Below are 17829 nucleotides of genomic sequence, written 5' to 3'. Positions count from 1 at the left end.
TTTTAGATCTTTCATGTGGCTTTTGGTTCATGGTTTTATGTCATGTGGTTTTAACAAATAAAGTTTTAATTTACATCATATGTTTTTGATACTGTAGTGAGAACACAAAGCGTTGTATACTTAGTTGGCAAAAGTCAAAGGCTATGAGAGAATATGTTCTTAAGTTTCTATATGGTCATAATCAAAACATGACACCTCTTTGCCTAGTGTATTTCTGATTTATGTTTAATCTGAGAGTTTCTTGTGGCACTACTTAAAAATGATAGAAACAGCAAAACCACTTCAGACTTAGTTAAAACAAGTTAAAACCAGATTTTTTCTTTCATTTTTGTGACAGTTCTTGTGATTCAAATGTTTATAATATATATTTATTTATTTTAGTCATAAAAATTCTATGTTGCTAAGTTTAAATTTGAAATTCTGTAGTTCATGCCTAAATTACAAAACTTCAAGGTATGACAACACCATCAGTGTCTTAATGGTACAATTTTCAACAGGACTAATATAATTCAAGAAAAAGAATGAGTAAAGATGGTTTGTGTACAAAAAAAACACAGAGCATTTTGCTAAAACGATACTTTCTTCAAAGTGCTTGAATGTGAAGGAGATAATAGGATGGGGGAATATTTGTGAATATCAAGTGAAAAAGAAAAATGAAAGTCTATTTCTGAGGTTTTGTTCCTTGTAACTTGCAGTGTTTTCTTAAAAAAAAAAAAAAAAAAAGGCAAAAAACAACTTGACTTCTTAAAATTCTCAAACATCATGAGAACGAACAAGTTTCATGTATGTTTTTTCTTTTTAAGGGTATTCATGTCTGTCATGTCTAAAAGGTTCTTGGGAGTTAGAGGGAGGTTGGACAACATATGAGAGCTCCTTTTTGTTTGTTATAGAATCATAGAATATACCGAGTTGGAAGGGACCCACAAGGATCTTGAACTTTATGCAGGAAGGAAACAAAGTGGTGCAAAGCACCAGAGGGAAAAAGAAGAATTAATTCAATAATATCAGCATGGATTTCAATGAATAAAGGAAGAGAGGAAGGAGTTACTAGTAGAAGAGGTGAATGATGGCCACCACAATGAGAGAGAGTTGATTAGTTTTGATGAAAACAACTTATAGCGAATATTGTAGAAGAACTTGTAGACTCTATTTATTAGCTAAGGAAAAGGATGAGTCAGGTGTTGTCCTGGTTTCAGTTAGAACAGAATTAATTTTCTTCCTAGTAGCTGGTGGAATGCTGTGTTTTGGCTTAGGATGAGAAGAGTGCTGATAACACCCCGATGTTTTAATTGTTGCAGAGCAGTGCTTATACCAAGCCAAGGACATCTCAGCCTTTTGTTCTGTCCTGCCAACAGGCAGGCTGGGGGTGCAGTAAGAGCTGGGAGGGGACAGACCCAGGACAGGTGACCCAAACTAGCCAAAGGGGTATTCCATACCATCTGACGTCATGCTAAACAATATATAGGGGTGGCTAGCCGGGGGGAGGGGGCCGGACTGCTCGGTTAGGCTGGGCATCGGTCAGCGGGTGGTGAGCAATTGCATTGTGCATCACTTGTTTGTACATATTATTATTATTGTCCTATTATCACCATTGTATTATTATTATTATTATTGTTATTATTACTTTTGTTATTATTATTTTCCTGTCTTATTAAACTGTCTTTATCTCAACTCACGGGTTTCACTTTCCATTTCTCTCCCCTGTCCCAGAGAGGGAGGGGGAGGGTGAGCGAACGGCTGCGTGGTGTTTAGCTGCCGGCCGGGTTAAACCACGACATGTATCAACTGAGGTCAAGAAAGATTAAAAAAAAAAAAAAAAGTACCAATTAAAGAGCAGGAAGAGGAAGGAACTGATTCTGTACTTGTGAACAGTCCAGATAGAGGTTACACTAATGAAGCAATTGGAAAGGTGTTTTGGGGAGGACAGGATCCCAGACAGGTCCAGGGAAAGAACTGTTAGAAAAGAAGTGATTGCTCATTTCAAAACCAGCAGGTAGAATAAACTGGATAAAAAGACATGAAACACATTGACTCTGTGTATAATATTTGACTTTCTCACACAGTACTTGTGAAGGCCTGAAGCAGGAACGCAAGAAGGCTCACAGAGACAGCTTTGTATCAGTTTCATATGCAAAGCTGCCTGAATGCCAAAACATGTAGTTCTGCAAAGATGCTATAGAACTCGAACTCGTAAGCTCCAACAAATCCCTGCTCTTCTGGCATTGCAGTGAGGTTAGGTTGTAGCATCTAACATCTTTCTGCTAGAATTGTGTTTTGGAGAGTGTATAGCTGGCTCTTTTGGGAAGCCTTGAAAGTGCTTCTGTATCAACTAAAGCTCAAAGCTTCAAGAAACTTTTAGGTATCCTGAACTGAATCCATCTCCCTTTAGATGGAGATGAGTATTTAACTAGCTTGTTCAGTCTTGACTATAAAGATTTTAAGATGTTTTGTTGAAAGTGAAATTGTAAAACCACAAGAAGAAATTAGAGGTGAAGGTCTAGATTTTGAAGAGTTAGAGAGTCAGTTGAAACTGACTTAGTTCATCTTATGTAGTGTCAAAACGCCAAGGAGTGTTCTGAGGTTTGTTGGTAGATATGAGGATAAATAGACTCCCCTGGAAAACTGTGGAGGTATTGAACATTGTGTTGGAGAGAGAACATACCTGTGAGAGTTGGGTAGGCTGTAGACTGTAAGTAGAGGTCATGAGAAATGAAGACTTAGAGACTCAGCTGCAGTTAATGGAGGATTTGTTGGTATGATACGCAAGCATGTTAATATTTAGTTGTTATGCATTAAAATGAGTTCCTGCATTGTGGACTAAGTCTGGTGGATTTAGATTCAGGTAGAATATATGAGGAAAAACCCAGCCATAGACAGACTAATATAAAAGAAGTGATTTCATTGTAGAAGGAAACTGCACTGATGTCCAGTTAATTTAATTCCTACAAAGAAAAGATACAACCTTTGCATAATAGCATAATTAATCTGTCATTTGTTCTTTCTGAGATTTAACATTCTTTTATTTATTTATTTTTAATGTTATTAATCTCATGGAAAAAAAATAATTTAAGGCAGTGTAAACCCATCTTGCTTACTATACTTATACCTCTTGCTATACTTATAATCACATATGGTGTTTTTTCCCTCTTTCATTACTATGGCATGAAAACAAGCTCTAAATTCACTTGTTCTTGCTGCTTCTCACTTTTTTTTTCTTCTGATGCCATAACAGCATCAGAGTGTGAGATGTGATTGTGCAAATGAAGAGGCAAAAATCAGGGCAAGATTGTTTTTTGATTAATGAATTTGTATGAAGATTTAAGTTTATTCGAAATAATGTAGAGAAAATATAAATCATAGTTCTGCCAGTGATGTGTCCATTTAAAAGAAGGAAACAGAATTTTGTACAGAAACAAATTTGAGTGAAATACCTTATGTCTGTACTTCTTATTTTCTCTCGTTCTCCTGCCTGATCTTTAACTAGGTCTACAGTGACATCAGGCACAGGTAGGCTGTGTCTAAAGTTTTATCGAACTTTAGATAAAACTGTAGACTTCTTATTTTCTATAAGTGGTTTGTAAACTTGCCCTCCTACATACTTGAGATGTAAGCTTAAGTTTCTATGATTAATACCTTTTCTCATATTACAATAAAAAAAAATCTGAATTTAATAAAGCAGTTAATTTTCTAAGGGACATATTGTTATGTATTTTTCTTCTGGAACTTTGAAAAGAATATTATATGGCAGTACTACACATGTCACTGATGTCTCCTTGCTAGCATTCGGATATTAAGAATAATAAAAATGGTAATTATAGCTGGACACGTTCATCAAATTTGATCTGTTGTGAATCAGGCTTGAATCGCTATCTTTTAAAGAGCCTCAATATATGTCTATGTGAAAGAGTTTATTTCATGTTGTGACAGTAATGTGTGGGGAGTGAGGGCAGCCCATGTTTCTGAAAATGAAACAGGTATGTGTTCGTAGTAGCTGTATGCTAGATGAAGTAGAAGTCGGATTGTGAAAATAATTTGCTGACCTGATTTCTATTGGTTATGTCTGTTTCTTTCCCTGTTTTTAAGTGTGTATCACCAAAACAAGCTTAGATGCAGCTCTTTTTTCCCATCCCAAAATGTAATTGAATATCACCTTAAGCTTTCCTATGTCAGGATGGCTCCTTGCTTTCTGCCCTGCATCATGCAGTCTCTCTGTTCCAGCCCTGATGCTTGTGCCATTAGGTGATGAGTGCTTTCTGAAAGCTTTTGCTACTTCAGCTATCAGCCATAATATCTTTCCATTTGTCTGTCAACTGAGTCATTTGTCCAATGGTAGCATAAAAAGTGCTTGGGAACACGCAGTGGGAAGAGAAGCAGGGCGATGGTGATCCCAAAGTAATTTAAGATGCTTTGGAGCTTCATCCTGTGTCTTCCAAGCCCAATTGTGGCTTGGCACAGGCATATGTTTTTGAGACACAAATCTCCTGATAACATAAAAGGTAGGAAAAAAAAATAAATTATTTACAATGCAAATTGCATAGCAGAGTACAGCTCCTTTTCGTTTGAGGAACGGGTTTAAGCGGAGGCTGGTATAACCTGCGTCCCCACTAGATGGAGTTGCTGGTATAGCTGTGCGGGGATCGCCGGCAGAGAAAACCCTGCGGGGGGGGGACAGCACCCGGGGTGTCAGAAAGAGGGCTCCGGCTTGAACACTGACCCGGCTTCAGCACGGAAGTGTGTCCTGTGTCAATCCACGCAATTCAGAGGAGTTACGCTGACATAAACTTGCACAAAATTAAATCAGGATCAGGTTTTTAGGCCTGTCTCCTTTTCATCCTTTCTCCTGCCCACCTCTTTCCCCCTTACTCTAGGGAATAGCTAAGTACTGTCAGCTAGGAAAATAAGACATGTCAAGGAACATACATCTTCTGTTTGGAAGGGTCTCCAACTCTTTAAGGGCTGAACATGATTATTTTATATTTAGTAACTTCATTTTTTTTTTCCTTTCATATGTGAACACTCTAGCATGACTAAAGGCTCTTGGCTTTTTTAAAGTTGTGAAAAATGTGTGCAGATAATGCTGAATGCTAAATAAATGCATACTAAGTGCTGCTGAAAAGGTTAAGCATGCTACAGTGTCTTTGTAGACATTGGGTATGAAACACTGGAGAAGTCAGCGGGCATAGCATAGAGGTTAAGAGAAACAAAATTAGTGATTCTTATTTGCCTGAGGTAAGTGCGAGCCTCTGTAAAGTCTTGATCTTTATGCAAAGACTTAGTAAAGAAGAGAAATCATAAGGAAAAACTTAAAATAGAAGTAGGGATTTTGATTACAAGATAATATCGATGGAAGTATAATAGAATCACCCATTAATTGAAAAGAGTAGATGGAAATATTTTGTCTTTTTGGAAAAAAAATCAACATTTCCTTAGTTTATAAAAATAATCATAACATATATAAGGAAGGAGTGTATTGTGTGGATAAGGAAGACAAGTCTATTAATGATTGTTAATAATTTGTCAAAATATACTAATGAAGCATTTTATTTTTAAGTTCATAATATGCTTCCCTTCCTGCTCTCAAGTCCTGGGGGCTATTTTTCATGTGATGCTAGGAAAGCAGCATTTAGAGGAAGCGCTGCACTATTCTTAGCTTCTATACCACTTGCCTGGATTACTTCTATACCACATCAACCGTTTTATAAAGTGGAAAAAGATGCGTTGCATGGATAATGCAATATGCGGTTCAAATTGTTTTAAGTGCTCGAAGCCGGGAGACGTTCAATCTCATAATACTATATACATTCAGTATGTGTAAACTGGTTAATATTCCTGAGATGAGACTGAAATGTGAACAGTGTGTGGTCTTGCAGGTGATCTCCTTCAGATCTCTTTACTTGATAGTGAAGGTCTAGCAGACTAGGCAGTCTGCTGTGAAAACTCTAATAGATAAATTTGAGGTTTAAATTTTGTAAATGTGAAGTTTGGGAATTTTGGGGAAGCAGAAGTTGGCTACCAGATCACAGCAAATTGAATGATTTTAAATGGAATGCACTATTTACAAATGCACTGTAAACAAAAGAATGGCTTTGTATTTGTACTGCAGGCATGTTAGAAATATTGTTGGTCCTTAGTGCTTTGTTTCAGAAGTTCTCTGATATCCTGTTTTTATTTGCATTTAAGATTGATCAGCACTTTGTCATTATTTTTTTTAAATGGCAGTCTCATTGAGTGTAGGGAGAGGGTGAGAGGGTACCTAACTGAGCTCTGCTCTGCCATATGCTATGATGCTGACAATCCAGACAGGTTGGAAAAGTTGCATCTTGCAGTGGTGTAGTGTAACCACTGCAGAAGAACTTTTAATCTCTACTTTTCTAATTGAACTTCCACAAAGGCTGATCTGGATATTGTAGATTGGTAGCCTTTTTTTTTTTTTTTTTTTTTTTTCTTTTTTTTTTTTTGGGGGGTGGGGGTGGAGGGGGAAAGGGAAAGGTTTGTGATTGTTAATTAGTAGGTAATTGATCAGTTACTGGGTGAGGGACAAAATACAATTCAGGTACTGAATCAAGTATGATCCAAACAGAAAGCCATTGAGGCAAATGGAAGATGTCATGGTGTAGGGAAGTTCTTGCAATTGCACGCATGGCTTTTTTGTAGGATAAGGTAAAAATGAAGTATGAATAATTTTCTGATGAGATACTGATGGGACATATGCTGTTCTGTAAAATTATGCAGCAGTGGTAGTGGTATCTGCACTGTGCATAATGGCAAAGGGTCAGATTGTGTACAGTCATTCGTGTACCTATGGCGAATTTGTGGTGGTACTTACTGCGTATATATACAGTCATAACTTCATATGTATTTATATTGGGTTTGGTGGAGGAGTGTGTAAAGTAAAAGAAATGGCTTTAAAGAAGTGATATATGCTTTATATTATTATTTTTTTTTTTTGAAATGAGGCACTTTTTAAACCTTTATCCTCTTAGACAAAATGGAAAGTTATCCTTGAAGGGGTAAAAGTTGTTAAGGATCCACTATATCCACTACAATAGGGCATCATATCAAGCTAAAGAATTATCTCTTTTAGATTTCTTACAGTACCTATGTTTAGCAGTTCTCTATGTAAATGCATGTGTATAGGCAATTTGGATACTTTATAGTTAAAACATTGAATAATATGAATAGAGAAATACAAACTATTCATAATATTTGTGGCTCATATTTTTCTTGTTTTCAAACATGAAAATTAAGAATAAAAGTCCAATGAGTAATTTAATCTTAAAATTAATATTAGCTACATTCACAGTACTAAATTGCCTTGAAAGAATTGTTCAATGTGGTGCTTTTAAGAGTTTAATCTTGTTTATGGATGTCCTCTTATCTGTGAAGCAGTGCAATAGAAGAAACTGCTTGACCCATCACCATGTTCCAGAACTTCACTTTGGGAAATTGGATCAGCTTATACAGTTCCAAACCATTTGGCTGAGAAGCATGTTGCTTTTGATTTTGACATAATGTAGAATGAGTTGGTTATCTGCCTCCTTACATAACATATTTGTTTTTCATTAAACATTCTGATAAGGTATTATTAAATTACCATGTATTATTTATGGTGTTTCATATGAAAATGAGCTGAAGGAAAAACTCTATCAGTTTAGCGCATTTGCAGAATAACAGGCTTTCTGTGCTAGGAGGAAAAAAAAATGAAGAAAAGCATGACATACTCCTGTCAGAACAGGAGACTGCTTAAGGCAGAGAGTAAGAATGAAAAAAGGAGAAAGGGCATAGAGAGAGTTCATTTCTCCTTCTTGCTTTGTCTTGCTCTGTGGTGTGCTTTTTTTTTTTTTTTTTGGTGATAAAGTAATTTGTGCTGTTCTATATCTGGGCTGTTCTAGTAGATCAGTTCATGATAAACTGCAAAAGCATGGATGTTTCCTAAGCCAAGAGCAAACCCTGTATTCTAAATTTGTGCATTTATTGTTTTGGTAGTGATTGTTAAGTGTTTTGAATACCTTATTTTTGTTGCACTGACTGCTTTTGAGAAAGAAAAAGAAAATAATTCTACTGGAAATTTTTTTGGTTTTGCATGAAGAGGACTTAGTGGATCTAAATCAGTCTCTGAAGCTTGTGTGGGTGCAGGTATGTGTGCGCACATGTAAAATGAAAAAGTATTTTTTTAATACAGCGCCTGAGTTACAGTGACATATTTTGTATCTGTTTCCAGTTAAGCGGGAGTTTTTCTTTATTTCTAAGGGTAGTTATCAAAATCCAACCAGTTACTGTTTCTGAAAAAGGTTTCTATTTTATGTGGGTTATTTATTGTTGTTAATGTTAACTCTTAGTATAAAATGTGCTTTGTGGGAGTTAGATATCCTATAACATAGGTAGTTTTAAAATCTTCTGCATGTTTTTTTTAAAACAAACCCCTTTAAAACCTTAGGTGTTACTTTGAGGATTGACCGTCTTTCCCAAAGAAATAATACTTCATTCATTTGTTAAATTCTAATTAAAAATAGTAGTATTTTCTGCTATACTTGAGTTGTATCCAGGAGGAAAAAAAAAGACTTGTAATATGGACTTCAAGGACAAGTTGTAATATAAATTATTTGATTTGCAGGTCACATCCTACTTTATTACATAAAGACTAACTAGATCTACTAATGAATAATTATTACTCCATAAAATAAAAGGGGGGGGGGGGAAATCCTGCAAGAGTAGAATACTAATTTGAGGTATCACTCTCAAATTAAAAAGTAAACATTAAATGCTGAAAGTTGCAAATGTAATTTTCCTATGTAACCCGATCGGGCAGTCCTTTATAATAGATTGACTGGCTGTCAAATAAATTTGTAATTTTAGATGAGATGGGTTTTAGTCCAATTTAAGATAGTCTTTATCCACGCCTGCTGCCCTCCCCTCCCCCTCAGTAAAAGACAGCGTGCCACAGCATTTTGTTTCACTCCCAGTGTTTCTGCTGCAGTGGTTGTACTGATAGTTCAGCGTCTCTGTAATGCTTTTATGCATTTCTCTGGGAAAGTAGATGGTAAAGGACATGTGGCTATAAAATTAATTTGTATTTAAAAATAAGCTCATCTAGTGATTGTGCCGTGTATTTACTGGAATCCTCTTGACTAGCCAAGATTCTTTCCCTTTCCCATTCTGTGCTTCATACTTCCCTTCTTGGAATGGGAAAGCCCCTTTTATGTCAGGTGTGGGTCCTAGGAGGAAAAAAAAAGTGTGTGTATGCGTGTGTGTAGAATCATAACAGGCATTCGGTCCCAGCTGGGCAATGACATTAATTGCCCAGATCTCATGGATGCCTGTGATGCAGCGAGCTCACTTTCTCTCTCTCCTTCCTGATCCTCTCCAGGGATTTTTAAAATGCAGTATTTGAATTTTGGTGAGTGGTAAAGACCCTGCCCTAGGACCCATTTGACAAATGAGAAGCTGTGCAGCATCAGCACCAGCCGACTGAGCCTCACTGAGTCAATCTCTCTCTCTACTAGTCAGCAGCTACTGTTGTGAGACAAGCTTCAGCTCTCTGTCATTGAGGAAGTTCCATTTGCTCATCAATAGGCTGCAGGCTGTGTCTTTTTTTTTTTTTTTCCTCTCTTAAAAATTCAGAGTTTAGATCTACCAAGTTGCCTTAGCTGACGAATGTAGGGATCTAGCGCCGGGGCGGGGGGGGGGGAGAAAGGCACTGAAGAAATACTGTTTCTTAAATAATCAGACGGAAAAAACTGTAGTGACAAGATAGGGCAAACGTGCTTGCATGCAAGCCCCCTCACTTGTTCTACGTAGACTTCAGAGCAACACCATGCAGCATCCCCTTACGGGTGCAACCTGCGTGGCACTACCGAATGTGGGCATGTGTCCCCAGCTCTCCTGTGCCTTGACTTTTATGTACTTACAGCAGGTAAGTTTGCTCAACTTTTGCTTTTCCTGTAGTGCCTGCTTTATCAGCATCATTTGGGGGATTTGTAATTGTGAGGATATTTTTGTGTGTGAATTGACTGTATAAATGTCTCCCACTGTGTGGAGTGAATGTTGTGCTTGCACCTAGGAATAGTGAGAGTGAGCAGAAAATACGTTTTAATAGAGATTCAAGCTTTGCATGTCTTTTTTCTTTCTTTTTTTTTTTTTTTTTTTCCCCCTTTTCTTTTTGCAATGTCTTTATTGATGCTGTTTATAGATATTTGACAGAGTACTTTAACTGCATTTCTCATGGATACAGTAGCAGAGTTTCAGCCATAAAGGACTGCTCTTTTTTCACTTGCAAGCATAAATTATACTTCTAATGTAAATGTGCCCAATGGCAATTTTGTTTAAGCCTTCTTTGAAGCCAGAAATTTTAAGTCTGTGTTGAAACATGCTGCTGATTAAAATCAAGCTGATTTTAGTCATTAAAAAATTATAAAGCTATATCTGTGCAGAATTAAAATACTTCTGTCACTGAAGTATATTGGAATGGGTTTAAAAATGTTTTGAAATAAGCAAAATGATACCATTTTATAAAAGATTAAATCCCATTTTAGAGCATTCATTTATACATAAATTTGCTTCTATTTTTGAAGTATTTCTACCACCACCCCTCCCCAAATTACTTACCAGTTATCAATAACTCTCTTACCCACTTATTTAATGTTATAATAATGTTATTATTTAAAATCATCATTGTATGTTAGTTCTCTGTTTTTAATGGAGCCTACTGTTACAGTCATCTAGTAGGTGTGCATAGTCAAGATGGAAATATGTTCTCAAGCAACAATGATTAATCTTGTTTATTCTGTTACTTTCTGGTGGAACTTCAGGAAAAGAAATTCTTTTGCTCATTATAACAAATAGGAACATTTGCCTGTTAGTTCATCCAACTTCCACTGCAATAGTTTAAATGCATATTGACTTCCATGAAACAGTCTCTAACTTTATTTCTGTATTTAAAAATGCCTGAAAGAAAGATTTTTTACAGCATTTCTTTGCTATATCTTGTTCATAAAAATGAAATAGATTTAAAGCTTTTTTTTTTCCCCACAAAATTTGCTTTGTGTTACTGATGAAAGAACAGAACTCAAGTATTTGGAGGATATAAACCCTTCTGTAGCTTTTTCTTCAGTAGTGTAGTATAAACCATTTCTGACTTGGAGCATGGAGTGTATAATGAAAGATTCTTGTATAAGCCCTAGATTATACATGTATGCGGGCGGGATATGTCTGCAATTAAAATTTACAGCAGTTAAGTATGTATTTAATATTTGAATAAAGCGTATGCCATAATTGAAATATCTGTTCTTAGTAGTTCTGTATTCTGGGTACATTTTCAAAATGACATTTGTAGATTAACTTTAATGATCCAGTGTGACTTGTATGCTCACTGGTTGTATACAAAATGTACTCCTGTATTTTGGTGGAATTGTTCCTCTGAGTTTGCCAAACAACAATTTGAATGCTGTAGATCTAGCTTTTGAAAGGGAAAATGTGAACCAAGGTGAGAGAGGTCAATGTGGCCACAAAACGAGCTGATAAAAGATAATATAAAGATGAGGTTAGGTGCTGTAATAATCTTCCTGGGTGAGCTATTGCAGTATTATTATGCAAACATCTATAGTATGGCACTGCTTTAAGGTTTAAGAAACTGTGCAACCGTAATGATTACTTTAAAACAGTGAATTCAATTCCACCTATTGAATTTGAGAGAAAGATGAGAAGTGATTGCTAATGCACTTTACAAAGTGCTATATCTACAGGATAATTTTTAACTCTTTAAGTGGATTAACTGCTACACTGAAAGTGTGTGTGTGTGTATATATATATATATATATTTAGTGTTAGCTTTCTAGTCTGGTTAATCCTATTGTCAGTTTAGAAACATTCAGGCTGTACTAATCACAATTATATATGTTTAAAACTCATCTGAATTCCTGATGATAATTGTGGTAGGTTCAAAATTCTGTGCTTGTTGCATCTTTTGATCTGTGATTGGCATTTACTTATCCTGGATTCCTAGAGAGACAGATAATTATCATCTTAATTCAGAGATGATCAATTATGTTATGTTATTTTATGTATTTGGTAAAGTATTTCCTCAGAAACTGTTACTTGATCTAAATCTAACCAGTTGTGGTTTTAAATAGGAAAGGATAAAAAGTGTTTTTTTTCTCTTTTTTTTTTTTTTTAATATAAACTTTTACCATGATGGTCTATTTTTTAATTTTTAATATTCTTTTTCCATATCTGACCATTTCTAGCAAATGTACCTCCATGCTAACATAACTATTTCAGTAAAGGGTCTTTCTTGCTGCTATGAAGTTGTCTATTGATCTTAACTACTGGGAACCTAAAACCTTTGTTTGGCAACTTCATAATCAGTGATTCCCCTCAGCCTGTAGACCCTATCACCAACAGTATATAGACATTACGTGAAGCTAATCAGTAGTAATTTTTAGCGAAAAAATATTCACTTCAGATACTTGCACCTCAGTTAAAATGAATTCAGACATCTTTATTTTAACGGAGCTCTCTGTTGTTAACACTTATGGTTTGTTTAGCATCTACGGAAAAAGTCGTCTTAACTTTCATGTGTATCTGCAAAATAAGCTAGTATTTTGGTACATACAAGTTTTGTAATTGGATATGTCTTCCATGGAAGACTCTAAGAGGTGTTACATCCCTCTCAAGATGGGCATACCAGTCTTGTCAATAAATATGTAGCCATGAGGATGGTTGTTTTCTGGGGAGTAGTATTAATCATTTGGGAGGGTGGAAAAAAAAGTTTGCATAGGGTAGTTTTTTAAAACTGGCAATCGTTTTTGCTAAACTAACGTCACTTAGTCAGTTTGATCAGTATAAATGAAATTATTTTCTGAAGTGTTCTATTACTTTGTCCAGTATTAGAAACTAAGTATTTGTTCAGATATTTCCCAGATTACACGTGTAAAATGTTTTAAGAGCCACATGAGGAACTGTTTTTTTTTTTTTTTTTAAGAACAGTTTGTGCATACACATTCACTTACTCAAAACACTTAAAGCTGAACTGTTGAAAGTAAAGTTGAAAATGAACAAAAGTACAGAGGCCTAGTTCACGTTATAGATTAACCACCAATAAAATATTCATTTGAAAATGCCAACAGGACATGAAGGAAGTTTGAGTTAATTTAGATGTCTGAAGTTGTCTGAAATAACCTAAAAGCATCTTAGAGAAAGTCCAATTTTAGAAATCCAGAAAGAGTTTTCAAACATTAAATGCAAATGACTGTATCAGTGGCAGCAATGAACAGAAGGATGAAAGAGTTTGATTTGGGCACTTTTGTGTCACTTTAAAGATAATGACAGTTAGGAAAAATGTAGGTGCGTTTGGCTTAGAATTTTATCTAGTGTCAATACTTAGACACCGAAAAGCAACTCTAATTTGTGGTGTGTACCCTATAATTTTATAACATTATACAGTGTTAGAAACAGCTAGATTCATCTATTTTCTCTTGTCCTCCTTAATTAGACACACTAACGCAAGAAATTCTTGCATTGAACTTAAGCTTATATCAAATGCTAGTGTAATGTAATTTTTTGCAGCAAATTTCAACCGCCTGTAGATTGAGATTTAGAGTTTATTAATGAAAGCTTAGTTCTGTTAACTTGTGTTTCCCTATGATATGCTTACCAGGAAATAGGGTTATTTAGTTCATTACTTCACAGAAAACACCAAGTCAACTGTGTTTTTGAAACAAAATATTCCAGTACACTGTCATTATTTTAAAATTGGTATTTTTTTTTTCTGTTTAATGATGATACATGTGGTTTATTTTAAATAGTGAAGTGGTTTGTACAAAGGGTAATTCCTTTTAAATGGAGCAATTGCTCATAGTGGACATTCACAGATCGAAAACAATTGAACTGAAACTTCAATATCAACCTTTTCTGTCTTTAACAAGAAAGTAGTTCACAATACAGCTCTTGTATCAGTGATGAAAAAAATCCACCATGAAAACAAAACACAACAAACTCTCCATCTCTACCCCAGCTATTCCGTTAGTGCTTACATGGTAAATTAATGTAATTTTATTTGGGCCTTAAGCATTATGACTATGGAAAACAGCTGAATTCCCCACTCAGTTCCTTATGTCATGCTTTTGGATCTGATGATATATAGGAGTCTGAAGGACTTCTTATCACATTGTTTCTTCATGACTAAATTCAATGTTAATTTTATTTGATGGTGTTTTCAATTGATGCAGTCGATAGTGTCAATAATGGAAAAAGGATTAGAACAAATTGTCTTTGTGCTAAAATTGTATGAAGAACTAAAATGGGTGAACAATTTCTGGATACATTTTTATAGAGAGCGAACATCAGTTGCTGAATGCCACCATCACAGTTACATTTCTGTGCATGTGTCTTTTGCATTTTATACTTTAGTGAGTCTTCAAAGGATCAGGTATGTTAGCTGAATGCAATAACAGATGTTTTGTGATGTCACTGTTTAAATGTATTATGAAAACATTGCCATTCTTTATCTAGACTATTTATATTACTCACTCACTATGTCTCTTCTGTAAAATTGGTAAATTTGACTTGAACTCATGAAAATTTAAGGCATCTGTTAGCTTACAAACTGGAGTCTTTGCACAATTTTGTTCCTCAGTCTGCTATTTCATGGCAATTTTCATGTGAGAACATACAACCTCTGCTTATGACTGCATGAGTGAAAAGAAGTTCACATTATTAATGCTCACTCGCCATCTGTTTTTCTTACAGCTGGGCCTTGAATAATTGTCCAGTAGCTGATGGACTGAGGGTAGGCAATCTTTCCAGGGTTTTCTGATTCATTTAACCAGCTTCACTGCCCCAAGAGAAACACAGAGCTTGTTTATTCATAGGTGTAGGGTAAAAAACTGTATTTGGTCAGATGAATTATAGTACTCTTAATTTTTTTTTTTTTTTTTTTTTTTTTAAAAAAAAAAAAAGGTATTATCATTATTATCATGGTAGAAGCAATTTCATGTTCACCTAAGGGGGCAGTGTAGCATTTTTAGGGAATTTTACTGTATGTATGAAACGGACCTTAAAGGGAGGGAGAGTAAATGTTGCATTTAGAAGCAGGGTTAGTGCAGGAGTAAGGAGTCGCATCTTGATGTGCTGTTTGTCTTAATTAGAGTAAATAAATCACTCGGCATTCTGCGATAAACTTCCAAGCTGGTATGCAATACTGTAGCCCTTATTCAAGAGAAATTAAAAGCTTTATATATCTTTTGTCTCACAAGAGCTGTTTCATTGTTTTCCAGAGACTATTGAGAAGTGGCTTAGAGAGCAAGTGCTGCATTCTCATTGTGTATAAGGGCTAGTTTGGGCATTTGACTACTTCATTGTCGAGCAAGGCCACTTTCCTCACTACGACAAGGGGAAGTGCTTTAGTTAAGTACCCAGCTCTTTAAATATTAGAGGACGTACACACACAAAAAAAAAATTCGGCTAAGGACTTGCTGCTTTGGAATATAAGAGCAAGAGCAGTTGCAAAGGAGCTTCCACGTGGCAGAAGCAGGTGAATAGCTTGAGCTTGCAGTCATTGCTTTTATAACAGGGCTCTCCAAATAGGCTGGGCAGTGGTGACGGAGTGTTTTGTTGTGTCAGCTATTCGTAAGTTGTCACTATTCAATGGTATTTGCTAAATTTGTATGTGGTGGTTTTCTGGGAGAAACAAATGTGCGGTGGCATTTTCTATCAAGGAAAGCATGCTTTGGTTATCTAAATGGGCTTTTCCTCATTGCAGCTAGTAGGTATTTCATTCAGTTTGGTTACCTTTTTGACCAGTAGCCACGAAACACTGGACTATGAAGCTTTTGTTTTTCAATGTGTGTGTTTCTGAATCTGGTAAATAAATGCTACCAGCATGTTAACATTCTATTTAAAACATTTTGTAAATCTTGAATAGGTAACATAAATGAAATGAAGTGATAAAAAGAACTGTGACACTAGAATTTATCACCTAGCTTTATATGGTTATAATAATGTTAGTGGAAAGGAGAAGTCAACACCCTCCAAGAATCCTTGAAGCTTTTCTGGCTTTTAAAGGTGTATGTGCAATTGATTTATCAGCTTTAAAGTGTGATGTGTAGTACAAGAGCTCTCCTGAGGAACTCCTGTCATTTCTCTGCTAGCATTACTCATTTACCTCAGAGTTATCTAGTGCAGTGCCATTGACTTCTCTCACGTTTTGCTTTCCTTCCTACTCTGACAGTACTGCAGCCTGGTGAATTTAATTAGAGAAAATACCATATCTAATGTCTATAGTGTCCTGACTAGTTGTAGTTGGGCCTTTGGTCTTTTGCACTGTAGCAGGCTCCAGCTGTGGAGAGATCTCAATGTGTTTTGATCCTGCTCTTTCTCGTTCTGTTGAACACACACAGAATCAAAATTAGATACTGTATGAAGAACTAAAGCACTCAGTGAATTATTTTTTGTTCAGCGATTCTCCTTCCTCCCCCCTGCCTCCCCCAATATGAAGGAAAGTCTGTGCTACTTTAGAATAGAAATACTTAAGATGTTCAGATGCTTGTGAATAACAATACCAGTGCTTTCAACTCAGACCATTTTTAAATTTAATTTTTGACCCTTTATATTAAAAATGGTTGGTCTTTCTATGTCCTATCTTTTAATATTTTGAATATGCTTTGTTTTATAACTACATGAATTTTAATTGTATCTCATGTTTGTGTGAGGTATGTATAAACTTACAGTTGTGATACACCTCTCCTTAATTTCCTATTGAATTACGCTTATGTTTATTACAGAGTTTTGAAGGCTGCTTTTTTGCTTTTGCTTCTCATAGCCTCTTGTTTTGTAGCTATTCTTATTTTCTCTACTGTGGCAAGTAAGCATTCCATAAATTTAATAGTTAACTAGAAATATTGATTATGGGCATGGAACTTTCTTCAGTTTAAAACAATGAGTGATAATAGTTTTAAAATGTGTTTGTTTTCATAATGCCACCATCTTTCATAAGACAGAGTGAACTTAAAGTACTCTTTTGAAACAATGAAGATCATCTCCTGTTACAAAGGAAGATGATAACAAAACTGTTCAAAGTTTTCCCTGATATTATGACCTTGTCAATGCAGAGCTAGTGAGAAAATTTAGGGGTGAAAGGAAGTCAATCAGCTCATATATTCCATGCATTTCCCTTCTTTTCTTGCTTTTTTCCTTGTCATGTATTAGTCCCCTTTCTAGGATGTTACATGGCTGCATAGCTCAATTAATGCTCTATGGCAAGAGGAGGGAAAAAAAAACATATCTCTTGTCAGAAGCTAAGTTATTTACTTTCAAAATCTGACAGAATAGCACTGCAGGGGCTTCTTTTATTTCTGTTCAGAATGTCATTATTGTGTAATGCAGAGGGACTTCTGCATGCATTGAAGGCTTATTCTTGTAATCTCTAGTCTGCTGGATATCAGCACAAGTGCAAAATGGCACACAGGAATGTTTCCCTGTTCCGACTGTAGCACATTCAGCTCTGCAAAACTGCACTCTAAATATCTTAAACATTTGCCATTTAGATGCCAATGAACTTGTTTCTCTGTGGTGCTGGTGCTCGATATATAGTGAATGCTACTCTGGCCTAGACAGAAGACCAATTGTATCCTTAGTTAACTTTATAATGTGTCATTTTTCCTGATGGGTAGCATATGGTTTGAGACTGCTTTTTCAGCATTGGTCACTTTGTAACTTTGTAATTTTTCTAAGAGTGACCCTAAAAGGAATATTTTAGTGCAGAATGCTATATAAAGAAAACTTGGTATTTCATTTCAGTCACATTTGAAAAGACATTCAACTTTCTTGTTGTTG

At 35.6% G+C, this 17829-nt stretch overlaps 1 protein-coding gene across 44 annotated transcripts in view; it reads left to right on the top strand.

Moving 5' to 3' along the window:
- RBFOX1 (RNA binding fox-1 homolog 1) overlaps positions 1 to 17829 on the top strand; it is an 873300-nt gene that overhangs the window by 563092 nt on the left and 292379 nt on the right. For 2 of the 44 annotated variants that reach the window (XM_084536926.1, XM_084536923.1), the window contains exon 1: positions 9665 to 9913. The exons of 37 other annotated variants lie outside the window; for them this stretch is intronic. Coding sequence is in view for 4 of the 7 variants with exons in the window: in XM_084536933.1 (XP_084393059.1) it covers positions 9770 to 9913 (144 nt within the window). In the remaining 3 variants the exon portion in view is untranslated. Of the gene's footprint in view, positions 1 to 7883; positions 8137 to 9655; positions 9914 to 17829 lie in introns of those variants that run through there. 5 more of the 44 variants (XM_084536947.1, XM_084536933.1, XM_084536909.1 and 2 more) reach the window with 5 other exon arrangements.

This window comes from Aythya ferina (genome assembly GCF_964211825.1).
Source record: "Aythya ferina genome assembly, chromosome: 15".
In the NCBI taxonomy this organism is placed as follows: domain Eukaryota; kingdom Metazoa; phylum Chordata; class Aves; order Anseriformes; family Anatidae; genus Aythya; species Aythya ferina.
Note: the sequence above shows the minus strand (reverse complement) of the source record. Positions and strands in the feature narration are given on the sequence as shown.